The sequence below is a fragment of the Myotis myotis genome, unplaced genomic scaffold (assembly GCF_014108235.1).
Source record: "Myotis myotis isolate mMyoMyo1 unplaced genomic scaffold, mMyoMyo1.p scaffold_m19_p_12, whole genome shotgun sequence".
Classification (NCBI taxonomy): domain Eukaryota; kingdom Metazoa; phylum Chordata; class Mammalia; order Chiroptera; family Vespertilionidae; genus Myotis; species Myotis myotis.
The window spans coordinates 8,075,638-8,102,276 of NW_023416316.1; the positions used below are offsets into that span (position 1 = coordinate 8,075,638).

General features: G+C 50.4%; 1 protein-coding gene across 7 annotated transcripts in view; it reads left to right on the top strand.

Annotated features, from left to right (window-relative positions):
- The window catches only part of RGS3 (regulator of G protein signaling 3), a 113,572-nt gene that overhangs the window by 48,280 nt on the left and 38,653 nt on the right, over positions 1–26,639 (top strand). For 3 of the 7 annotated variants that reach the window (XM_036329756.1, XM_036329757.1, XM_036329759.1), the window contains 2 exons: positions 3,736–3,779; positions 9,066–9,188. The exons of 1 other annotated variant lie outside the window; for it this stretch is intronic. In XM_036329756.1, the coding sequence (XP_036185649.1) occupies positions 3,736–3,779; positions 9,066–9,188 (167 nt within the window). Of the gene's footprint in view, positions 1–3,735; positions 3,780–5,399; positions 5,529–9,065; positions 9,189–13,850; positions 18,297–26,639 lie in introns of those variants that run through there. 3 more of the 7 variants (XM_036329760.1, XM_036329766.1, XM_036329755.1) reach the window with 2 other exon arrangements.

Below are 26,639 nucleotides of genomic sequence, written 5' to 3' on the forward strand. Positions count from 1 at the left end.
CCCATCCCCAACTCAGACAGCTCAGCTGTGAGGAGTACTGGGGGGTAGTGCTTGGTAACATGGGCAGATTGATTATAGAACCGAACTCTTATTGGGGGACAGTGCTCATCCTCCTGTGAAAAGGAGGAAGGGAAAAGGAGGGGGGATCAAAGTGGCTGTGCTTTGGGTAGGCGTTGGGATGGGAGCGGCGAGGGCAGTGGAAGAGCCAAGGGTAGCAGCTGGGAGTTTGGGGTCTGGGCTGAGCTTTGCTGCTAGCATGCCATGTGACTTCGGCTGGCTCTTTCTATGTTTTGGGCTTCTGGGGCCAGTCCTTTGTGTCCCCTCCCAGCCCTGATGTGCCCAGACAGACCCTGAGGTGGCCGTGGGGAGCTAGGTAGACAGTGCCTGTATGTCCAGCTTCTGCCCCTCAGGGGGCCTTGACTGGAAATTGGTTGGCTCTCCCCCACCTGAAGCCCCCAGCCTCAAGGTTTGAAGTTCGAGGCTTAGTGAGCGCTGTCCTCCACTGGGTGGTGGATGGTCATGGTAGGTGGTGCGGGGCCTTGAGGCGTTGCACCGATACTTTCCAGATGCTGAGCCCATGTGAGCTACAGCCTCGTGCAGGCCTGGCTTCCTCAGGCTGGAGACCACACCCTCTCCCCGCAGATGGCAAGCTGAGGGTGGCCAAGGCCAGCATTCCTCAGGGGAGATGACCATGCTATTAAAGCCCGTTTGGATTGGCATGGGAGGTGTGCATGTGTGTATGCATGTGTGTGCGCAGGTGTGCTTGCATGCCTGCCCTGGGTCTGCTGGGCAGATGGTTAGGAGCAGACAGATTGCCTTGCCCTTTTCCAGCAGTGTCGGTGAGCAAACACCGAACATGGCTCTCCAGGGAGCCCACGAGCTGCTGAGAGCAAAGGAAATGGCTCAGTGACACTGAGCACTCAAGGTGCGCATTCCGTTGCTTAGATTTCTTTCCAGGCATTGGTGGAGCCCTCACCTCCCCCCTCCCCGCATCCCCTGAGACAGCCCTGTGGGTCCTGCCTGGGGTTCTCAGAGTCCAGTGACCCCTTCTCCTGCAGCCCGAGTTGGAGCTGCAGAACCCAATGTCCTGAACCCTGGCGCCCGATTTCCTGCCCGCCTCCCTTGTGCCCCCAGAGACCCGCTGCGGAGGCCAGGGCCTGAGTGAGGCTTTTAAGAGATGCATCTGGGCCTCAGCTGGAGCTTCTGTTGCAGGAACAATTAACATCGTGCACACTCCTAGGCTTCCTGTTTCTTTCAAAATCAACATGTGTGAAGAGTTCAATTTGGGGCAAAGAAGATGGTAAACAAGGAACACGCCCAGCTTTCCCTGCAGGCTGGGACTGGCGAGGGTTGCTCCCCTGGCGGGGGGGAATCAGCCCCCCTCGGGCACCAAGGGCTCCCTCGGTTGCCTTGTCTGAAGGGTGCTTGTCTCCGCTGGAAAAGCACATTCCCAGGGTCTAGCATGGGGCCCAGAACGTTGTGGGTGCTCAAGGAATGTTTGTTGGCTGAACGCATGAATGACCGAAAGGAGACCGGACGCACTGCCTCAGCTTGGGGGCCGGAGGGCTACTTACTCGCCTGCCCTCCTGTCCAGCTCCCCCCAAGCTTCAGCGGGGCTGCATCGCAGTGTGATGGGAACAGGCGGAGAGCTGGCGCTAACAATCGGGACATCTCCGGTCAGCCAGGGCCCATTGTGGCCTCTTCCTGCTTCTGCCACCCACTGACTTTGCACTGGTTCTTTGTGTTTCTCCCTCCCGGGCGGCCAGCATCCCGCCCACAGTGTGCCTTCCTGGCCTGCTCTGTTCTCTCAGGATGGCCTGGAAATGTCTAGCTGACTCTTGGGCTCTCTATCCACCCTGGGGAGCCAGGTGCCCAGCCTTGGAAGCTCAGCCGCCGAGGTCTCAGCCACTGGAATGTTTGGAGAGAAATGTAGTCGGTGACATTTTCTGAGCACATCCTCAGATTCCACCTCAGCGCTTGCTGCCAGGGGGTGTGGAGGAAGGGGGGCATTTCCACCTCGGGAGCACACGGCCAGTGGAATAACAGAGAAGTAAACTGGTTTGGGGGGCAGAAGTATGACATAGTGGTCAGAACACAGGCTTGGGAGGCAGGGAGTCCTGGGTTCAGATCTCAGCTCTCACTTTCTTACTGTATGCCGTGTACAAGTTGTGTTCCCTCCCTGGGCCTCAGTTTCTGCATCTGGAAAATGGAGACAATAATCCTCTTGGCTTGTCTCGCAGGGTGGACAGGCCTTGGTGAATGGCCGAGTTTGGGATCCCAGTCCAGGCCTGAGAGAACTTTGGGAAATGACTGCAGGGTCAGACCTGGGTGGGAAAGCCCTGCTGGGCCCTACACAGACCCTGACTGGGGATCCTCCTAACGGACCCACACATTCATTAGTGGGAAGCAAGACCCATCCAGGAACCAAATGACTCCTTGCTACATTTCAGCACGGCAAAAGCATTTGGAGCATAGAAACCCAAATGCCCCCGTCCTTTTTCTTTATGTTCACCCCATGTCCACACTCTGGAGAGTCCAGAGCTCAGTCTAAGGCAGCGGTTCTCAACCTGTGGGTCGCGACCCCTTTGGGGGTCGAACAAGCCTTTCACAGGGGTCGCCTAAGACCATCAGAAAACACATATATAATTACATATTGTTTTTGTGATTAATCACTGTGCTTTAATTATGTTCAGTTTGTAACAATGAAATTGGGGGTCACCACAACATGAGGAACTGTATTAAAGGGTCACGACATTAGGAAGGTTGAGAACCACTGGTCTAAGGTTCAGAAGGGTTTCTGGTGGTCCCTCCTGGGTCAGCCACCTTGCAGCCTGCTTTCCCACAGCTGCAGCTCCTTGCTGGCACCCTTGACTCTGGAGGCTCGTCATCCTTTTAGGAGGCTCAGAGCCATGCTGAGCGCTGCCCCCATTCTGTCTTTCCTTCCAAGTGCTGCCAGCACAAGGCCATGAGGCGGAGTCGACTTCAGTGAAGGGTTGGGGTCATGCAGGAGGGCGGTGGTGGGGTGTCACAGCATGGAAATGTGGTCAAGGCAATTGTCCCTCATCATCAGACACGTGTCCTAGGCTGCATTCCCCCAACCTCGGCCTCCTGTGTCTCTGAGGCTCCCAAATCCTGGGCTTTCCCCTCCCTGCTATATAGAGCCTTCTCTTCTCTCAGTGCTAGCTTCTAAACCCACATTTCTGTTATTTTCTTACTTAGACCTCTTTGTTTCTCCCTTGGCACTAAGGTCTGCTCTGGAAAGCCAAGGAAACATCCCAGTGTGTTTTAAACAAAAGAAACCAGCTCCCTTTGTTCCCACCCTCAGCAACACAAAGAGCTGGCAGAAGCTTGGAAATGATGGGGCCCTTAAACATGACAGATTTCTTATCAGGGCTCCCGCCCTCCCAGCGGTATGGGAAGGGAGAGGCGTCCTGGGATGGGTGAGAGCTCCCTGAACCTGGCTGTTGGATGCCCAAAGCGGGCTCCTTGGCTGCCTCGTGGGGGTGCGACCCCAGCGTTCCTCCGGTCAGGCTGACCTGCAGGCAGAGGCCCTCCAGCTGTGTCCCAGCCCGCTAGTCACTAAGTGGCATTTGCCCCAGAGACTTCCCTGTCTCCTGGGCCTGCTTCTCTCTCTCTCCAGGAAGCACCACACAGCCCCCTGGGTGAGGCCGTGCTTGAGCAAACTGCTGAGACAGGAGCCAGTTCTAATGCAAGTCTTACTGTTTGTTCCCGAAGGTCCCTCGGAAGACCTGAAATTCTGCGTGCTGTATCTGGCAGAGGTGAGTCCTTCTCTCTGCCTTTGAGGAGAGATCCGTGACCTGGTGCTTGAGAGGAGCTGCTGGGATAGGTTCTAGTGCAGGGTTCTGATGCCGCCTCCATCCCACCTCGGGCGAGGGGTCCTGGGCAGGTCTGGGCGTGGCGGTTTCCTGCTCGGCCCTGCCCCTGTGTCTCTGACCTTCGTGTAGAAGAGCCGAGGACACTGACCTCCTGCTCAGGACCCCCTGGTCTCCAGCACCTGCAGGGGTCACAGTGATGGTTGCCCATCACCCGATTTATTTGGGAGCCTCTCCTAAGGGTATTGTCAGTGTTTGAAATGGCCTAGAGGTCACTGTACCTTTACCTGAGCCAGACAATACAGGCTAAAGAACACATCACATGTCTGTGCTTTGGGCTCAGTGTGACTGGTAGTCCTGGTTATCTCAGTCTGCACAAAAGCTCAGATGGGCCGTGGTAGGCTTTTGCTGAGCAAAATTGGGCAAACAGCTTATTGCTTAATATGGTTTGGGAGATAAAATATAACACCAAACCAGGGCTTTCATCAGAGGTTCTTGGTGGTGAAAAAAACTGAGAGCTACGACTGAGCCATCAAATTCTTTTCCATTTTCAACGAATTTTTTATTCGCAACCTGTGTCTCTGCTAATATGAGCAGGTGCGCTCTCTGTCCCAAGCAAGGGTTCATTAGACCCTTTCCTGCCCTCTGCTTCTGCTTAGGTCTGTCCCACCCAACAGTCCTGGGAACCTGGGAAAGTCTCCACTGGCCTCACCCTGTGGGTGGGGCCTGGTCTACCCGGCTGGCCCAGAGGAGGCCGCCCTTTTGAGAAGGAGTGTGTGTCATTTGTGATTGAAAATCATGCCTTCAGTTCCTGGCTAAGATAAGAGGTGCAGGCCTCTGGGGAGAAGACGTTTTGATGTTAGCTTCAGGGGAGAGCAGAGAGTTGCAAAGGACAGTGCACATCGTCAGAACTGAGCTAGGGATGCCGGCTGCCTAGAATGGCAACCCGAGGGCCGAAGGCAGTGGGCATCCTCCCCTGTCAGCACATCCACCGGGCCCCGAGAGCAGCTGGCAGAGGCACTGCAGAGGTCGAGGGTGTTCAGTTCTGCAGGGCACAGTAAACAGCTTAGAAGCTGCGAGCCAGGCTGGGGAGAGCCAGAGCACCGGCCCCTCCATGCCCACCCCTCTGGGTCCCATTCCCTCCGGCAGGGCCTGAAATGAAGCTCCACGCTCTTTAATGCCAAGAGGGCTTCCTGCCAAGCTGGGTTTGTTTTTCCCAGAGAAAAGCACTTCTGCTCACTCGTTTCCTGGGAGCTGTGACCTCCTAGGCTCCAAAGACTGATGAAGGGATATTGATCTGGGGCCTTTTATTTCAGTAAAGTGCCAGGTGATCTGACCCCACGGGGCTGGGGGATTGAAGCTCGCTGCCAGCCAGAAGCCTCTCTTTTCTCTTAATGGGCTGCTGCGTAGGAGAGGCATGTCCGTGATGAAGGAAGACGAGAGAGGGCTGCTTGCTCTGTTCCTTGGGACAGGCGTGACACGGTGGTTCTGGACTCCACGGAGAACCCAGAACTCACATCTTAGTTGGAACTTGTGACAAGTTGGTTTCTTTCCATTGCTTAACAGGCAGGTGGTACCCAGAGAAGAAACCAGGGCCAGAGAGTCAGGATTTGGAGAGGGTTTTCCGCTGCCCTGAGAAAGCCCCAATTGCCTGCATGGAAGCTGTTCCGACTGTGCCCCAGCAGCAGGTCCTGGGTGGGTTTCCCCTCAGCAGTCGTTGGCTCTGGGGTCTCTATCCCCCTGGACAAATGTCTCTCAGCACTTGCAAACCCATGGGACAGATGCAGCCCACTACTGGCTTCAGAGCATCTGGGGCATTGGGTCAAAGTGCACGTTGGCTAGGGACCAACATAGCATCTGCTACTGGCTCCATTAATTTCAGTCTGCACTTGGGGTTAAGAAGACCTGGATTTGAATCTTGGCTCTTCCCTTTCCTACCTGAGTGGTCTGGGCAAGTTATACACTCATCTCTGAAACAAGGCCGATGAGGCCTACTTTGCAAGGTTTTTGCAGCGATTAAATGAGATGCATTAAGATACGGTGTCCAAGGCACTTAGCTCAGAGCCTGGCACACAGTGAGTGCTCAATAAATGGTTGCTGTTATTTTGTCAGCTTCATAACAGGAGGAGAGCTTTTCATATTCATTTCCTCTCCATTAGAGTCACTGACCTTTTAAAAAGGAAAGTTAAGAGGAATATCTCACATTCTTTGTAATTAATGTACATACGCAGTTATACAAATGTGGCAAAGTCACAGGCTCTGGGGGAGGCGGGAGACAGACTTGGAGTGCCTCCTCTCCTGAGATCTCCTGAGATCTCCTGGAGCCGCCAACGTGACCTCTCTGAGCCTCTGTTTTCTCATCTGAAAAATGGTAGCAGCTGTGCCTTCCCTTCCTCCCTAGGTGATAGGGTCATTGGGGGAACTGAATTAAAAGAGAGAACGTTTGTCAAAGCAAGTGAACAAATGTAAATTGGAGAAGAAGAGGTTTTCGTTTTTACAAAGATAATAATTTAGGAACAAGGCGGTGAGGCAAGACGGGGGTTTTAAAGAGGCCAAGAGGAGCTGGTTTCTGGATGGCTTGGGGATGCTCATGTTCGAATGGAGAGGGCTGGGCCCGGTGCTGCTTGGCTAACCTCCCCGAAGTCTAGAGGCCCCCCTGTGAATGAGTTATGTGAGCATGCCTGCAGGGTAGCTTACACCCTTGACCCTGGAGGCTGGTACTGAGGGCAGAGTGTGTCTCGGCTGGCAGCTGATGGGTTTAGATCGCACAATGGATTAAGAGCAACAGGTTCACATCCTGCAGGGGCAGCCAGGGCAGCACCGGGGTCCCCGATTTAGACAGACTTAGGCAGATGGCCATTCAGCCTCCCTGTCTCCGTGCTGTCACCCTTGGTCAGGCCAACCTCAGAGCTCTAGGCAGCACCCAAGAGGAGCCTGGGGAGCAAGGGCTTCCTAATAACGTGTACCCGTCTAAGACCACTAGCCACCGGGCCGGGCCTAGATTTAGGGCCTGAGGAGTAGAAGCTTTTCTTGAGATCATGGATGGCAAAGTGCTTTTTAAAACTGGTAATGAGAGAAAAGGAATTATTATCATGGCAGAATTTCTGCTTCAGAGCTGAAAGAGACTCAGGGAGATTAAAGGATTTGCTGAAATCCAGACAGCAAGGTAGAGGCAGAACCCAGGGGGCTCCTGCCAGGGCCAGCTTTGTGGAGTGATGGCCTCTTCCCTGCCTCACCCCTCCCCTCGCAGGGGGAACACAGTGGAGACTGGACCCAGACGGCCTGCTGGTTGTCTCCCGCTCCACCTGACTTCTCCACGGGGCATCTTGGGGTCTTTTGCTGGGTGTGTCCTACCCTGTAGTGGGCTGGGGGTTCTGGGAAGTGGAGGAAGCCTGTGGTTCAGTGATAGGATTGCCTCACCCAACCACCCAGTTCCCAGAAGCCCCGGGGGCAGGGCTTTCTTCTCTTTCTCCTCTGATGCTTTTAGGAAGATCAGCTTCTGAGCACTTTTGAGCTGGAGCGTAATTGCTACACCCAGAGAACATGTAACATGGGAGGTGTCCTCACCCTGAAGGGTGGCACCCCCGAGGGCTGCGTTGGATGGCAGGGTGGAAAATGTTCCTAAATGCTGTTAGAGGATGCCGCAGCCACCCAGCTCGGAGCCTTTGCATTTGCTGTTCCTTCTGCTTAGAACAGCTTCTCCGGAGCACTTTCTTTGCTGGCTCCCGATTGTCCCAGCCTCGCCGGAGGGCTGCCCCTTCAGAGACGCCGCCTCTGGCCACTGGGCTTAAGTGGGCCCTCTCCCTTCGTGGCCTTCTCACAATTTGTAAATGTATTGTTTATTCGTTTATTGTCTGCCCCCAACCTCAGGGCAAGAGCTCTATTTCTCCTTTTTCTCCTTTACCCCCAGGGCCTAGTACAATCTGACACTCAGCAAGTGCTCAGCAAATATGTATTAAATGAAGGAGTGACTGACAACAGCAATATCTGCTGTTTATTGAGGCCTGAGACGACCCTCTTCACTTGCCTCCCAATAGCCCTGAGACGTGGGCGATAGCGTGATCGTTCCCATTTTACAGACTTTCCTGAGGTCATCAGCTAGGAAGTGGTGGAGCTGGCATTCAGGCCAGGCCTGTTCCACTGCACAGCAAGGAAGGACTGCATACAAACACCGTCTTCTCTGTTTCAAGCTGTCCAGCGTGTGCTCTTAGCTCCCTGGCTGAGTTCATCTCATCGCAGCCCTGGGAGGTTATAATCAAATTCCAGCGGAGTCAGAAAGCTCCTAATCCCCTGACCAGAGTGTGCTGCAGTGGATGAGAGCGCTGGGTGTGCTGTACCGCCCCTCCCCGCCCAGCACATTCTGACTGCCCAGGGCTCGCTCCCTGGGTCTCAGCAGCTCGCTGGTGCTCAGGCCGGGCTGCCCTGGCTTTGACCTCCTTCCGGAAGTCCCTCCAGGGAGCCAGAGCTTACCGAAGCATTGCTTGCCAAGCACGGTGCTAGGTCCAGATGAGAAAGGCCTTCCAAGAAGGAGTGTCTAGTCCGGTTGGGGAGATGAGACTGCAGCACTTAACGAGGTTAAAGAGCAAAGCGGGATTTACATGACAGCACAGCCAGAGGCTGCTGTCGCACTCAGGGGAGCTGAGCAGTCATGGATCAGACCCAGCTCATAGGCCAGGAAGTAGTGGGGCTAGAGGCCACATGACGGCGCCTACCAAAGACTTGCCAAAGGCTTCTGTTGGTGTGCCCTCCAATCACCCATCTAACCTTGGCTTAGTGACTAGATGAGTGTGCCCTCGGCGGGAGAGGGGGTCCTGTGCGCTGGAGGAGGGGGGTCCTGGCTCCACAGAGCATCAGAAGGGCAAAGACCTTGGCACTCTGGGTTCCCCACATGCTCTCCCAGCTGCTGCTTTGTGCTGCCTGTCTCCGGGGGTGACCTCACCATTTCTGTTCTGTGGCTCTCCATAGGCCTCCACTGTGCTGGGAACCACTGCCTCCCTCCCTTCCCCCAACCTGTGGGCACAAGGCTCGCCAGCTGGCCCCCGAAACAGCTTCCCTGCTCCTCTGGTTGCCTTGATGCCACCAGGGATTCGTGTGCATTTGTAGCTTTTAGTGGGCACTCCCCTCCCTGCTGCAGCCTCACCCTCTGGAGCCCAGGGATGGGCTCGGGCCTGGGAGCCCCCAGAACCTGGGAGCAGCCCTGACCGTCCCTTTCTCTGTTTTCCCTGACGTCAGAAGGCAGAGTGCTTATTCACTTTGGAGGCGCACTCGCAGGAGCAGAAGAAGAGAGTGTGCTGGTGCCTGTCAGAGAACATCGCGAAGCAGCAACAGCTGGCGGCCTCGCCCCCACAGAGCAAGGTAAGGGTGTCGCCAGGGGCTGCAGCCCCGGCTGCCCAGCTTCCCTTCAGGGGCCTGGACCCTGGGGCCTCTGAATCGAGCTTGGGACCCGTCTCAGCTCAGGACTTGGATCTGGACAACGAGCTCCTGGCAGGGAGGCCTGTGCCTGAATGCCTCTGCCCCGGGCACCTCACTGGGGCTACGGAGTGGGTTTCATATTGCTCGGGTAGAGTGACAGAGCCAAACTGAGCATGACCCATCAATTCTCGGCTCTGTTCTTGGGTCTGCCCATGGCAAGGTCTAATTTGGACTGGCCTCCCTGCTGCTGCCGGGCATGTGGCGCCTCTCTGCCGTTGGCGAGCTGTGCCATGGGCAGCACACTGGTGTTTAACGCTGGCCCAAGGCAGACATACTCGGGAGGGGATGTTTGCGGCAGATGCTGCTCTAGTTTGAGCAGGTCACAGCCCACTGGAGCCAAGTGGAGTTTGCTGGAGGGGTTGGGGGGGGGGGGCAGCCAACTGGAGCATCAGGGGAGATGAGAGACTGCCACCTGAGGCTGCCCTGGAGCAGGCCCCTCAGCTGGCCCCGTGCCTGTGGAGGGGATAGGATGGGAGCTGACCTGTGTCACCCGGGGGCCAGCCACAAGGCATGGGTGTATTTCCCCATGTGTGAGTCGTCAGGTACTTCTCTTGCTGAAGGGCTGGCCATTTGGGGATTTGGCCTGGTTGGCTGTAGGAGCCAAAGTGGTTGGTCTGCTGGACGGGGGAGACGAGGATAATGGAGGGTAGCTGTCTGTAAACTCCCTGGCCTTGTCGTATCTTCCTGATGCGGTTAAGCCCATCGTGCCCTGGGCAGCAGGCATATGGTGGAGGCAGTGGCGTCTGCTGAGGGCAGAAGGTGGGGGAGAGGTGTCTGGGCAGTGGTGCACAGCCTGGGTAAGCGCCTGGGAACTTCACAATCTCAGACCTGACAGCTATCGTGTTTCACACTAGCCGGGGGCCAGGATAACTTTGATGAGGGAGGACTGTGGGAAAACATGGACTTTGGTGTGCCAACATGCTGCTGACTGGTGGTATGACCTTGAGCAAGTCACTATACTAACTTAGAGCTTTGCTATCCTCATCTCAAAGGGTGGTTGTGAGAATTAAAGGAGATGTTGCATATACAGTTCATAGCACAGTGCTTGGTATGCAGTAGGCACTCAGTAGCTGTGGGCAGTGCACTGCCCCCACCTCCGTCAGGGCTGCTTGTTGCGTCCTGGCTGGCTGGTTCCCACAGTCAGATTCTTACTGAACAGAGACCCGTGGAGGCTGGAGGCTGGAGGCTGGAGGCTGGAGGTTGGAGGGTGCCGGCTGCCTGGAGCTCTCGATCCCGGGTTGGTTATAGTCAGAAGCCAGGCCACTCCCTATTCACTGGGGCAGCCCCTGGGATGTTGCATGGCCGAACTCATGTCCTCCAGGTTTCTATGTCTTGGGTTTAACTCCTTCTGGTTCAGGGGAAAGAGTTCTTTCTGCCCAGCTTCAGAGTTCCTGGGCTTGGAGTGTGTTCGCAACAGCCTCTCAGTACCTTGGGGAGTGTTGAGACTAAAGTAGCTTGCGTTTCTGTGACACACTCTGGTCCCTGCAGGGCTGCGGGCGTGGCTGACTGAGCCTGGAAAGGCCCCGGGCTTTGGGGCCCGGCCTCTGGGCCACACCAAGATATATGAGCATCCTGGGCAGGCAACAGTTGGTCGCCTCTTCAAATCAAAACTCCTTAAATGTGTGTCTGATGGACAAGTTGTATGCTGGGCAGGAGAAAGGTAAAGAAGGAGAGACCAACCGCTGGGATAGTCTCAGAACTGCCTCTTCCCCTGAGACCTGGGCCCACCCCAGCCTTGCACACCCCACTTGGCCCACCCTCCCTAGGAGACACTTGTGTAATCATCTTATTCGACAGGGCCCTTGGGGGGGGGGTCTCACTGCCCAACTTTACCCACTCCCACCAACACACTAAAGAGCCTTAGCAGCTTACTCCTGCTGGTCACTCCCTGAGGAAAGTTGGGTCAATATGATTTTCTCCAGCCCCATATAGTTGTGGCAGGGCTCTAGGAACTTTAAATGACTCGGCCCAGGTGGCTGCCCCCTGTGCTCAGCTCCATCAGGTCCTGGCAGCCTCAGGTGGCTGTGAACTCCTTGCCAAGGGCTGGGCCGCCACAGCCTTTCCACGGGGGTTGCTGTCCTCCAGGGGAGAGAGAAGAGGGAAGGCCAAGCAGGGCTCAGACATTGACTTCTTGCTTTTTAAGTGGAGTCCTGCTTGACCAACTTGTCCTGACTGAGCAGCACGCCTTTCTTAATGTCTTTTCTTTGTTCTTTCTGGAGTGCTCCGCCTTCTGCTGCATAATGGAAGCCACTGCCCAAGCCCCCCCCCCCCCCCACACACACACAACCTCCCCCCGCCCCCCCCCCCCCCGACTCAAATGCCTCTCTGGGGAAAGAGGGTTTATCAAGGCAACTCCCCACACTCCTATGCTGCTCCTTCTCAACCTCATTCCTTTCACCAGTGTTTGCTGACACCTTTGAACGGAGATTCTTCAAACATTTCAGAGATTGCAAAGCTTTCCCCAGATTCGCAAAACATAATAAATGCGATGTGCCCTGAACGTGAAATGCTCGTTGGGAAGGACGGAGGGAATTGGAGCAAGATGGAGTCAAAGGACACTGCCTGCGGTGTGTCCTCTGGCAGCCACTTCCCGCGTGGCCTCCGGGGTTCCATCTGTGCATTGGTCTGGTGGCTCTTTCCAGCTCTTCAAGCTTTGCGATTCTGGCCACTCACAAGAGCTGAGGACCTGGGGTCATCCGGTCTCCAGCAGGGAATTATACCCTAAAGATGTGGCATTACTTGACTGCCTGTGAAATCTGCTGTCTTAGGGGCCAGGTCTGTTTCTCTCTTGGAGGTGGGAAGGGGCAGGCACAGGCTTGCGGCGCTGCCTTTGAGGTGCCGGTGGCCTGTGGGTTGCAGGGTGGGGGTTCCAGCTGTGGCAGGGGGGACACAATGAGGCCGGCAGCAGGTGGACTGCATTTCTTCTCTGGGGAATCCACTGCCTTTTTCTCGCTTGCTATTAGCTGACCACCGTAGGTAGGAGGCTGCTGGGGCTGGCCTGCGTGCTCTCCATCTTTCTGTAGAAATAAATGGCTCACTCCCTCCACTCTCCCAGCCTCTGTCTTCTGCTCACCACTCCCTTCTTCCTCGTTATCTGTCCCCTCTCTCGCTTCATTATCTATCCCTAGAGGGAACCTACCTTTCTTCTTCTGCCTGGGATACGTTTTACTAAACTCCCTGCACAGGGCATGCTGCCATGCATCTCATCTAGAAGAACTCAGAGGTGGTCTTCCCCGTGGCCACTGAGGTTTGAAGCTAGTAAGTAGGGCAGACAGATACACATGACTTTGGTTATTCAATCAAATATACATAATAAATGCCTGCTCTGTGCCAGACACTTGTTTAGGTCCTTTGGGGTCATGGAGATGTACAAGACCTGATTCCTGTCCTATGGAAGTTTCCTTTTATTAGACGGGTGGTTCTCAACCTTCCTAATGCCGCGATCCTTTAACACAGTTCCTCATGTTGTGGTGACCCCCAATTTCATTGTTACAAATTGAACATAATTAAAGCATAGTGATTAATCACAAAAACAATATGTAATTATATATGCGTTTTCCAATGGTCTTAGGCGACCCCTGTGAAAGGGTCGTTCGACCCCCAAAGGGGTCGCGACCCACAGGTTGAGAACTGCTGAATTAGACAGACGTGACAAGGACCAGAGTGGCAATCTGACTATTAAAGGCGGTGCCTGGTGGATCCTAAGAGCCGTCTAGTGGGGTCATGGCTGCACATTTGTCATCTGTTCCATGAACCACCACTGAGCCCACCTTGTGTACAGCTTTGGGCTGGGCACCGGGAAGCCTCTGAGGAGGGTAGGTTTTTGACTGAGCCATCAGGGATGAGAAGGGGGCGCGGTACAGCCTGTTCTACTCTGTTCTCAGGGCATGCCCTGGGCATGACGGTGGCAATGCATGGATGAATCTGTCACGCCCTTTCCTTGCGAGATCACAGTCCAGCGGTGGAGGCAGATATGCCAACAGGTCATTCAAAAATAGCATAGCAGGCGATGAGGGAGAGACAAACTTTCCCGCTCTGCGGCCTCAGGCAAGACACTGAGCCACTCTGAGACTCAGTTTTTTTTTTATCAGCAAAGTAGATGGATTAATAGGGTTCTTGTGAGGATTAGGCTCATGCCATGTGCTTAGCAAAGCGGCGCACAAGAAGAACTCTGTGAATTATGATGATTAATCAAGTCATGTCTATATAGGAAGATTCCTCTAGTGGCCTTGTTTATTGAAGCTGAATGCTGCTGCTCTGAGCGCCTGTGACGACTGCTCCACGTCACTTCCTGTACCAACTGCTGTATGCCAGGGATCAGGCAGGGAAACTGAGGCCTCCTGGGCCTGTTCTGGCTGTGAGACGTTTCCCAGATGTGATGCTGAGGTGTGCCACCTTGTCATCTCTACTGGGCAGCTAGACGGGGCCCTGGAGATGCCAGGATCTGTCTCAGCGCCGTAGAAAGGAGCAGGGGCAGGTTCTGGAGTCGGGCAGCCCAGGCCTGAGTAGATGGCAAGCTAATTCCAGTTCTGTCTGGTTCCACAGAAACTCCACCCTTACGGCTCCCTCCAGCAGGAGATGGGGCTGGCCAACTCAACCAATGCCACCCAGGATAGAAGCTTTACCTCATCAGGACAGACTCTGATTGGCTGAGCAAACCCAAAGGCCGGACTCTGCTTCTGGCAACTTAACCCTTTCTTGGGCCTCCCCTACCACACAGTAACCTCACCTCTACTGGACCCAAAACTGAGGACCAAGATGGTGGGCCTAGGGTCATCTGAAGGGAGCAGCCCCACAGGTGTGTGTGGACTGGCATCAGAAGGACTGCAGTGGTGTGAGAGGCCCTCAGGGCACCTGCAGACTGGCATCAGAAAGTCCTAAAGGAGAAGACTCAGAAACTTATTTCCTACAAGGAAGAAGGAGGTGAAATAGCATCTGGGCTTCTGGTGGTTCCAGCGCCTGCCTTGGGGGCAGCAGGAGAGCTTGGGAGGTCAGCCCCAGTGGAGAACAATGCCATGACCCTCCACTGCCAGAAGACATCGCCACCCATTCATTCATCTGTACTCACTCATTCATTCCTTCATTCAACAGATATTTGGGGGGCCATCTACTTTATACCAGGCTCTGTGCTAGGACCTGGGGATACTGTGGAGAATGAGATGGACATGGTCTCTGCTCTTATCAAGATTTCAGTCCTAGTAGGGGAGTCACATTAAATAAATGAACATGAGCGCGCGCACACACACACACGCACACACACACACACTCATGTGATTACAAACTGTGATAATCTAGGAAGTAAAAGAACAGATTCCTGTAAGAGAGAATATTATTTAGATTTTGTGTGTGTGTGTGTTTGTGTGTGTGTGTGTGTGTGTGTGTGTGTAGTGTGTGGCAGGGGAGACCATAACTCTTAAGCTGGGACCTGCAGGTCAGAAAATGGACTTAGCCACTCAAGGACTTTGGAAAGAGTGTCCCAGGCATATGGGACAGGCTGGGTAGAGGACCTGAGATGGGAAGCTTGGCCTTCAGGAGGAATGGGGCCAGGCCCCTGTAGCTGGAGCTCAGTGAAGAGGCAGATAAGGCGGTTGGGGGCCATATTGCACAGGGCTGTGGTTGTTAATATTTTATTTTTATTTTTTTGTTATAGATACAGTGGGCAGTGAAGGCTTTGGAGAAAGAGGGTCATAGAGTTTCAGGCACATTTCTAAAAGATCAGTCTCAGGAGGGGCCCAACTGGCTCTGAGATCAGTTAGGGGTCCCCTTAGACCTCCAGGTTAAGGGTGGTGGGGGCCTGTCCTCGATGGTGGCTGGGGAGATGGGGATGTGGTAGAGGCTCTGGAATGAGTAGAGAGAATTTCCTATTTCTTCGCCCCTTCCCACTCCTCCACCGTGCCTTGCTCCCTCAGTGGATGCAAGAGAAGATTGGGGCCTTCCTCCCAGACCCCCTCCTGGCCAGGCCTGGGTAGGGACCAGTGCTGAGTTCTGGGAATGTCTCTGGGAGTTGGAAGCAGTAGGCTTTTGAGAAAGAGAGTCAAAAGGTGGGAAGTTCACAGCCCCCAGGGCTTACCTGTGCTGTCCCTCCATCCTATGATGAACAGCCTGATTGGAAGCTGGAACACAAACCTCTGGAAATGGATTTGGTTTGTTTTCTGCAGAGCTCCGAAGGTCAGGGCCCAGGGCGAGGTGTGGCTCAGCATTCCACAGGACACTGTCCTGCCTCAGGGCTAAAGAAAGGCCTATCAAGGGGACAGTGCCTAGAGCTCAGCCTGCTCCCTGCCTGCTGCACCCCCCCCCCCCCCCCCATGGAGCCCAGGGTTGGGCAGCTCTCACACCCTTTCCTAACTGCCCAGACCTAGGATGAGGACAGCCCAAGGCTGCAGGTGTGAGTGACATAGCTTATGCATGAGGGAGGTGTATAGGTCAGGCTCACTTGCATGGAAAGGGGTCAGAGAGGCTAGAAGCTCCATACCCCGGACAGTCTGCGTGGTGTCCTGTAAGACCTCTGACATGTCTTTAAAGAGGGGCCTTGTGCCCTGGTGAGTTTGCTCCACTGTGGTAGCCACTGGAACCCCTAAAAGCGTGGCCCAGATGAGAATTCTTCCCTTACCTCTCACTTACCCCCCCGCCCCCCAGTCTAGGAAAGATGGGGCATGTGGCCTCAGCAGTCTAACAGGGGATGGCATGTATCTGCTCACGACCAAGCCAGTCCCTCTGCCCAGCAGGGAATAGACTGGGGCTGAAGTGGGACAAGGGATGCACTGTCTGTCAGCCAGGACTCAGCCGCGGGGTTAATTCTGAGAGGCTGCGCAGCTGGGTCTGCACAGACAGTTCTGCTGCTGCACTTTGATTTCATTTGATTCCCTTACAAAATGACATTAAGGGGAATGTAGGGCACAGGAGATTCGCCTGTCTGGGAAGAGAGCAAGCTTGTCTCTCTGGGACCTGGGACCTCCCTCTGTCCACCAGTCAGATGCAGAGGACAGGAGTTCTGGGCACCGGGAAACGGAGGCTCCGAATGCAGCACCCAGCCCTGGGACACGGCTTCTTCCCCAGCTCGTCTCAGTAAGCTGCTGAGTTGGGTGTATGTTCACATCAGGGTCCTTGGCCCCGCCAGCTGTTGGGGAAGCAGACATCAGCTCCTGAAGGACCCCGTCTTTCCAGGGACTGTGGTCAGCGTGCCATGGCTGCTCTGCCTCTCAAATCGAGGATATCATTCATTTGACTCCAGGAGCTTGAGAAGATGCAATTTGACTGGTGGCCACCGCTCTTCAGCACCCCCATCCACCCCAGCCATCCGGGAAGACGAACAAGCTATCAAAATTGCATTTGAGAGTCATAATCACGGGAAACACAGCCGAGCCCCTCCCTCCACATAAATCACCCTAAGAAGCCCACACAATGCTCTCTTTCCTGATGGGCCAATTGTCTTGGTTTGGTGTCTCGGGGCCTAGGAGCTGGGAGGATGGGAGCACAAGCATTTATTGTTGAAAAGGCCATCTGTGTGATTTGAATACAAAGTGATCCTTGTAGTTCCCAGTATACCCTCTGTACCCTCTGATCCGTTTTCATGTGTCTCGGGCTCTGGATTTTTTTGAAACTCTCCTCTCTTCTGTACTCAGTCACGCCCGGGACTCTGCTGGCCCTGGGTCTTTTGGCCCTTTGGGAGTTGGGACCTGTTGGAAATAATGAGGACAATAATTTATATCTAGTATTTTTATTCTTTGTTTTAATATTTTTAAAAATATATTCTGCCACCAGAGTCTTCATTTTTCACACATGTTACCATGAGGGTTCTGTAAAGGGAGGTGCAGGCAGTTTCACAGTGTGGGAGGGCTCCCCACAGGGAGAGCATGGGCTTTGGAGATGGTAACCTGGGACCCCAGGCCTTATCTCCACTAGGCCTCCCAGCTTTCCGATGAAAGGGACTAGGATTCAGAGATGTTAAGTGATTTATCTAAGGTCACACAGCTGGTAAGCGGCCGAGCTAGTTCTCAAGCCAAGGCCTTTGAACTTAACCCATTGCTCTTTCCAATGTCAAAAAAAAAATTGTCTTTTTGGGATGAGAGTGAGAGAAATCAGTCATCTCCTCCAGGAAGAGGCAGGAGGGGGCTCTCCTGCAGGTAGAAGTTGTGGCCTTTTAAGCTTTTATTTGTCCTAAGCTTTAGGACAAATGAGTTGAAATACAATATTCTCTACGCCATGGAGAATGAACTTCCGGAGTTCACATTCCCGAGGGGGGGCCCAGGCTGAAAGGATCAATAGCTTCACACAAGATTTGAAAAGTCTGATATAAAAGACTGGTGGAGCTCCTTAAGACAGGCTGGGGGTGGGGGCCTGGCACTGGGACTATGGGGTGACGCCCTTCCCCTTTTGAGTCTGGCATTCAAGAGGACCAGCTGACAGCCCTGGGGTACGCGGCAGCAATGGCACGTTGGCCAAAGGCAGAAAAGGATGGCTTCAGCTTCAGGCCAGGTGCACTGGGCAAGAGTCGGGAAGGAGGCCTTTGGCCCGAGCCCTGTCGAGGGCGGGGAGAGACTGTTCCAGGTTCCGGGCCCAGATCTTGCTAATTGACTGGTTTCAAATAAACTCTAAGTAACTGGGAATCAACTGGACAGGATTTCAGATATTCCCCCGAAGAAGCAGACTCTTCCCTAAAATGCTCAGTTGTTTTCCAGTCTCTCCAGCTCCCCTCCACCTCCTTGCTGCCTGTCTGCCTGTGCGTAGACTGCCTTCTTTGAGTCTTACCCTTGGACTCAGCCATCTTGTCATTCCTTTTCTAGCTCTTAACAAAGACAGCGCAACCTGACCATCTACCCTGTCTTGAGCTTGTCTCCCCTCAAGCCTTTCTCTGAATAGGGTCAGCATCCTCCAGATTGTTCCCAGGCCCTAGCTGGTTTTGCTCAGTGGATAGAGCGTCGGCCTGCGGACTCAAGGGTCCCAGGTTCGATTCTGGTCAAGGGCATGTACCTTGGTTGCGGGTGCATCCCCAGTGAGGGGTGTTCAGGAGGCAGCTGATCGATGTTTCTCTCTCATCTTGATGTTTCTAACTCTCTACCCCTCTCCCTTCCTCTCTGTAAAAAATCAATAAAATATATTTAAAAAACAAAAACAAAACAAAAAAACACAAATTGTTCCCAGATCTTTGGTTTAAGGGTAGAACAATAACACTAGGTAATTTGGTGAGCATGTATACTGGGAATCTGGCCCAGTGCCAAGCTTTCGAACTACATTTGTCGCTTCAATCCTCATTTCAGCCTCATGGGGTTCATTGCCCCGTTACACCTTTACCCTCATCATACCAGTTGATATATGAAGGCGCTATCTTAGAGAAGTTAAGAACCTTGCCCAAGGTCACACAGCCAGTGGGCTGCTGGGATTGGTACTTGGGTGGCCCAATTCCAGAACACCTATTTTTGATTGCTTTGTTTGTACTGCTTTCCAGCAATCATGCACCACCCAAGGTGAAAGTGAAGGGGTGGCTGAGCAGCCACAGTCCTGCTTCAAGGCCAGTGTGGGAGGCCCTTGTCTTCAGAATCACGCTCGGGCCTCAGCTGGGTTCTTGGGGTTCTCCCTGGCTGTACTGTGCTCCTGCTTTGTGCTCGCACCCTGGCCACACTGGACTCTTTCCCCTTCTCCAAGTCCCCCAGGCACATTCGTGTTTAGACTGCGTATTCTGTCTAATGTTGCCTGTCTGCCTTGTTGTCTCTGATGGATGCAATTCCCGACCTTCAAGGCTTGGCACCTCCCTGAGACACCTTCCTCAGACTTGCATCACAGGTCATGGCTTCTTCCCCTTCTGCGTTTCCACAGTATTTGGTTCATTCTCAGCACTGTGTGTGTGGTAGGCAGATGTGCCTCACCTGCGAGGCTGTGGGCTCTTTGGAAGCCAGTGGAGGCTATATCTTATTTATTTTTCTGTTACTGCCTGGCCCTTAGACGATGTTGTAGAATTAAATTGGGTCACACAATTCAAACCTCTCATGTTCTAGAATCTGGATGAGGAAACAGAGGCTCACAAACAGGAAGTGGCCTGGCCACGGTCATGGGACAAGTTAGTGGCAGAGCTAGGACTAGAACTCAGGTGTCCCGACTCTCTAGGCTCCGAGCTTTTTTCTGTTGCACCTCCGCTTTGCAAGACCAGAGCCTGGGTCCCCACTTGGTTTATTAAGCAACCTGTCCAGGTTCACTTCCGGCTCATGGATTCCATCTTATTCCATGCTGACTCCTGCATGTCCTCAGAGAGAAAGAAGCCCTGATCAGAACTGTTCCTGTGGTTCTCTTCCCCTCTCGCCGAGCCCATTGCCCTCAGAGTAAACTAGCTTAGGATTTTGAAGATGTTGGTTCAATCCTGATTTTCTGGTAACTCACTGTGTGACTTGGGGCAAATTTCTTCACCTCTCTTCAACACAAAACCACAATTGGGGATACAGTATTTATTTTATGAGTGATTAGAAATTTGACAGAACCGTACAATCTTTGTGGAACTGAAAAGTTACCCCCACGGAGATCAATTGATAACAAGCTGATTTGTAGAAACTAAGACCAAGAGAGGCAAGAACTTGGCCAAGGGCATATGGTTGGTGCCAGAGCTGGAACTAGGACCCAACCCCCTACCTTCTAGGCCAGTGCTCCTCGTTAGTGATTTTTGAAGTTTGCCAGGTTGGGAGGAGGGCGGGACTCAGATTGTCTTAGAGATGCTCTCGTCAGCTCTCTCTCTGCTGTGTTGTCATTAGGAAAAGTAAGTCACCCTTTTGGGCTGAAAAGGAAATAGTGAGAAATGGCCCAGCGGCTAAACGCGTGGGCAGCGGCTGTCTAGGAGGCTGACTTGTCTCTAAATTCCTGGCGTGCTCTTGCTGGAGTGGAATGAATGAGGCTGCTGTATTTCACCTGGAGGTTGGAGCCGGGCAGGACTGGCGGAGAAGCTCCCCGTGGTCTGCTCTAAAAATAGCAATGGGATCAGAGCTGAGGGGAAGAGGAGGGGGCTCCTTCGGGAGCTGGGTGGGACCTCACCCCCTTCCTCTTCCTGCCAGGCCCTTTGTGAGGAAGTGCCGTAGAGTCAGAGGATTTAGATGTGGGAGGGTCCCGGAGCATCAGCCCTGACACAGAAGGGGAGGCTCTGGAGGCCCGGAGAGGGGAAAGGACTGGCCAGCAGCCACTGAGTCCCGGGAGAAGGTCCCAGAGGCAGGCTGTCTTCCTCCTGCTGTTTCAGCAGGGCGGCTCCAGGCCCTGTGAGGTTTTCTCTCACTGCCTTTGGGCGAGCACAGGGCCTGGGAATTCCTGGGGCCGGATGTGGTTGGGCTTCCTGAGAGTCGCCCAGCAGGCGAGGAGTCCCCCTCTAGTCTGCCCGGAGCCCTGACCTCAGCCAGCTGGCCTTCCAGCGCCACGCCTTCCCTTTACGGGTGTCCCTATCCTTGCTGATTTGCCCTTCTTTCGCCCCCTGGACTGTCTGCAGGGAGAGGGTACAAGGCGGGGGCATAAAACTGGTCCACGGGACAGAGGGTCTAGTGGTCTGGGACCTCTTTTCTGCCCTGCCCCAGGAACGAGCAGAGGCAGCTAAGGGTTTAGAGGCAGGGCCTGGGTTTAGAAGCAGGCAGGCCAGGGTTCAAATGCCAGCTGGGCCTCTCACCAGCTGTGGAATTACTGGTGGGTCACCTAGTAAAGCAGGATAAATCAGTCAATCTATAGTTGTGCTATATAACCAGTACTATAGATTGACTGATTTATCCTGCTTTGCTAGGTGACCCACCAGTAATGACACGAGGGCATCTACCTCACTGGTTTCTTGTGAGGATTCAAGGGCTGGGTGTGCAAGTGCCTGGCATGTAGAAGGTACTCGGTAAAGGTGGCTGTCATCACTAGGTCAAGCATGAACATGAGCTCAACTCTCTGCAGCCCCTTCCTTGCGGCCTCCCCCAGGGTGTTTGCTTTTAATGCAGTTGACTTTTTTGTCATTGTGTTGTTGCAAAAGTTACTCACGTTCATCACGAAGAAAACATTTAATACAGATGAACCAGTAGAAGGAAATGAAGTTCACCCTTAATCCCAACACCCAGAGATAGCCACTGTTAACATTTTTGGGTATATCCTGTCAGGCAATTGTTTATACACACACATATCTGATTTGCAAATTGTAGTTACTAGTGCACACAATTTTCAAACTTGTTTTTTCCCCCATTTAACAATGTAGTGTATCCATGTTTCCATGTCAATAAATGTTCCTCTACAGCATCATTTTTAGTGCCTGCAGAATATTTCATTATGTAGATCATGGGTGGGGCACCATTTTTCTGCCAAGGGCCATTTGGATATTTATAGCATCATTCTCCGGCCATACAAAATTATCAACTTAAAAATTAGCCTGCTATATTTGGTCAAAAATTTAATTAACATACCTCTAATGCCTTGGCAGGGCTAGATGAAATGATTTCCCGGGCCTTATACGGCCCATGGGCCGGACGTTCCCCACCCCTGGTATAGATGAAACAGGCTTTATTTAAATAGTTTCCAGAAGTTTAACATTTAGGTTGTTTCCATTTTTACAAAAACTTGATATTTAACAAATCCTTGTGGGTATATATTGGTATCTCCAGCATCTAGTGCAAATGATTGACCCTCCACAAATATTTGATGAATGAATGAATGAATATTTTGTGGGAATAAGTTCCTGGTAGTAGGATTTCCATGTCAAAGAGTGTGTATTTGTAAAAAAGGTTCCTGATATCTGTTGCCAGTGACTCTCCAGATCGGTTGTGCTATATAACCAGTACTATAGATTGACTGATTTATCCTGCTTTGCCCAGAACGTTGCCTTTTTACCACCGAAAGTTCCGCTTCCTGGGAAACCCTTTAGTCCCCAGCAAACTAAACCAGTCTGGGTAAGAGAATGCCCATTTCCCCACTCCCTCACCAACACTGTGCATTGTTACATTTCTTTTAGTAGGCTCATTTTTGGATTACTAGAGATGTTGAATATTTATTTATATGCACTTTTGTTACTTATGTTTTGTGAGTAGCATGTTCAAGGTATTTTTGTTCATTTTTTATTGGGTGGTGTATAGTTTAATCAGGAGTTCTTTATATAATGAGGACATTTGTGTTAGTCTTTTATTTTTTCTCATTTTTAAAATTAAAAATGTTTTTTATTTATGGGTAATCATATCTCTAAATTGCTTTGATAGTTGCTTTATCAAGAAATTATTCACATATACAGTTTATCTCCTAAAAGTATACAATTCAGTGGGTTTTCAGTACCATCACCACAATCAATTTTACAATATTTTCAGTATCTCCCAAAGAAACCATACCCTTTAGCGATCAACCTTTATCTAGAGAAATAGAAACATCAGTCATGAGAGAGTATCACCAATTCTCTCATCTCCTCCAGCCATAAACAACCACTAATCCATTTCTGTCTTTATTGATTTGGACATTTCATATAAATAGAATCATAGTGTTTGGTCTTTTGTGACTGGCTTCTTTCATTTCACATAATGTTTTCAAGGTTCATCCATGGTGTAGCATGGGTATCACTCCTTTTTATGGCTGAATATTATCCCGTTACGTGGATCTACCACATTTTGTTTATCCATTTACCGCTTGATGAACATCTGGGTTGCTTCCACCTTTTGGCTATTATGAACGATGCTGCTATAGTCGTTTGTGTGACAGTTTTAGTGTGGACTTGTGTTTCCATTTCTCTTGGATATATACGTAGGAGTGGAATTTCTGGGTCCAATGATAACTCTATGTTTACCTTTTTGAGGAACTGCTAGACTGTTTTCTAAAGTGGCTGCATGATTTTATATTCCCACCATCAGTGTATGAGGATCCCGATTTCTCCACATTCTCTCTAACACTTATTATTTTCCCATTTCTTAAATTAGACCCATCCTACTGGGTGTGACGTAGTATCTCATTGTAGTTGTGAATTACATTTTCTGATGACTCATATCATATCTGTTCATTTTAAAAAATATTTTTTCCTTTGGTCTTGTGGTAGTCACCCAAGGTTTATATAATAGACATTGCACCTCCCTTGAACTTAATGGTTTTATTTTTCAACTTTTTTTTTTTTTTTAAATTTCAGAGAGGAAGGGAGAGGGAGAGAGAAATAGAAACATCAATGATGAGAGAGTATCATTGATGGCTGACTCCTGCGTGCCCCCCACTGGGGATCGAGCCCGCAACCCGGGCATGTGCCCCAACCTGGAATCAAACCACGACCTCCTGGTTCATAGGTCAATGCTCAACCACTGAGCCACGCCTGTCAGGCTGTTTTTCAACTTTTAACATTTTAGTCTATTTGGAATTTACTTTGATATATAGTATGAGGTAGGATACCTTTTGTTTTTCTCAGTTATTTGTTCCAATGCTTTTTACATTATGTTTGCATAAGTACCCTCTCATTACTCTTTTTAAAATTAAAAAAGAATTATTCTAACATATTTATCCTTTTAAGTGAAATTTAGTATAATTTTATTCAGTCCCTACTTCCTCTCTGCCCTCCCCAAAAATCTCTTTGAGATTTTGTTAGGCTTATGTTAAAAATATAATATTAAAAAGGGGAGTATTGAGGTCTATACAATACTGTCTTTCCATCCACGAATAGGATTACGTCTCCTCATTTATTCAAATCTTCTTTTAAGATTTCCCAAGTGAACTTTTGAAAAGAAATTTTTTTTCCCTATAGGTCTTGTACATTTTTGTTAAACTTATTTGAGGAAATTAAAATGTTTAGATCTATTTGCGAATGAAAATATTTATTTAGCCTTATATATGTTCTCTGATATATACTTGTACAAAGAATCTGAAACATTACTAAACTGTATATGTATACATAGACTATGTTTTATTTTACTAAATAATATCATCATACAAAAGTTTCTGTAACTCATTTTTTAAAACTCAATATAGCATATAAATCTTTTACACCCATACCTAAAGTTCTTTCTCCTTCTTCTTAGTAGCCAATGGACCATAATGTATTTAGCTACTCCCCTGTTGATGTGCAAGCAGCTGTTTCCAATATTCTGATATTATGAGCAATGCTGCAATAAACGTCCTAAGAATGTCCTGTGTATTACATCCTCTGGCATTTTTCTGTAGGACAGAGCGTGACACTACCAATGTGCTCTGCAAATACTTTCCTTCTGTTTAAACATGTCATCTGCCCAACACTATTCTTATCATCCCCACTTTACAGATGAGAAAGCCAAGGAACAGAGAGCTCAGGGAAATGTACAATTCACGCTCCTATTAACATGAGTGAGAGTGCCATTTTCCTGCTCCCTACCTGATCCTCGGTGTTACAGCTCTTTTAATTCTTTGTTGGTATGAGAAGTGAAAGAATATATTTTATTTTAATTTGCAATTGTTGGACTATTAGTGAGGTTGAATTTCTCTTTACATTTATTAGTCACTTATATGTCTTCTTCTTTGCTTGTCAGTTCATATCAGTTTCCAGTTTTCTACTAGGGCTTTTATTTATATAGTTAGAATATTAACCATTTACTTGTTATATAGGTTATAAATATCTTTTCCAGTTTGCCATTTGTCTTTTAACTTTATGTATAGTATCCTTAATCATTCAGAAATTAACATTTTTTTGTAATCAAATCTTTTGATAATCAAGCCTTTGGGGGGGGGGGCTATATTTTCTAAGGCCTTTCACACTCTGAGATTATAATAAATATTCCTCTATATTTTATTCAAGTACATTCATATTTTCAATTTATCTTCAGTTAATTTAGTACCTAGTGTGTCAGATGGAACTCTCGTTAAATTTTTTCCTTAAATGGTTAAATAATTTTCCCAAACTTATTTTTTGAATCATCTTTCCTTTTCTCTCTTATAGTCCAAATTTCCAGACATAGGTGGGTGGGTTTCTTAATGCTCTTGTCTCCCTCATTAGTCTGTCTAACACTACATCAGGTTGAGACTCAATTACTCTAGCTTCATCATATGGTTTAATAGTAGTCAACATCCCAAGACCAATCTCCACTACTCTGCAAAATTTCCTCTGAAGTTATACACCCTAACTCTCATCTGCCTGTGGGTTTACCCTTACTTTTCCACAAACACATTTCAATATCAGGAATGACACCAGATCTACAATAGTTTGTCCTCACCTCTGACTACCCATAATGAGCATGTGGGCTGGCCGATACTCTCCTTTGCTTTTCTTCACGCCTCCACACTATTGCTGAAGTCATCTAGAATTTTAGTTTCTGATTGTTAGTGTTTTTAAACATTAGTTCTATTATGTTTTAAGACTAATTTGTTTAAATTGCATCTACCTTCTCAATTACGTTATCGGTACTTAACTGAGTAAATGTTTCTGGCTTCATTGCTTCTCAGTCTCTAACATACTTCACTATCTCACTCTTGACTTCTTGACTTTGTTTTGACTCATTTTTGTCTGGAGAGCTTTCTTGAGTGATTTTTTCCAGAAAGGGTCTGTGGGTAGCATGCTTTCTCAGTGTTTGTAAGTCTGAAAGTGTTTGCCCTTTTCCTGAGGAGAGGATCCAGGCACTTTGTCATCCCAGCATCCAGTGTTGGAACACGTGCCATTGCTTTTGCCACATAACCTTTCTGAACCTCAGGTTTCTTTATGGAAACGAGCAGAGTTCTCTTTCCAATCACTTTGGAATTTGGAAATGTCACCAGATTATTTCTAGTTGTTTGCTCTCTTTGGTAATTTTTCCTGGTACTAACTTCAGCTCTTTCATTCTGAATACTCAAGTCTTCCCTTAGCTCAGGGAAATTTTCTCTTAATTTTTTGAATGATTTCTCTTCTGTGTGTTCAATTCCCTCTTTCTTGATTTTCTACTACAAATAATAGTAATAGTAATAATGGCACCTAATATTTACCGAATGTGCTTTTTCCTTCTGCTATCATATGTAATTTGCCCAACACTATTATTTTACAGATGAGGAGACAAAGGAACAGAGAGGTCCAGTAGATTGTCCAGAGTCTCCTACCATGAGGTGTAGGCACCTCATGATCCAAACCAGGGATCTGACTCCAAAGCCCATGTTCTTAGCTGCTTATACCCCCTGCTTATCAAATCCAACCCTCGGACCTGACCCAGACCTTGCCTTGACCCAAGTACCCTTCAGTAAAACGTTGTTGACAGAGGGAGAAACATAGGGCTGCTAGAATGATGGAAATGAGACCGCCAAGGAAACCAGACCAAAGAGAGATGGGATCATCAAAGGTTTCCCAGTGAATTTAGAGTTGAGGATCTCCTCCTTCCTCCCTCCCCCTCTGCTCAACCACCCTCTTTCAGGCTTCATCTCTGTCCTGGTACTAATGCATGTCTCCTAGTGGAT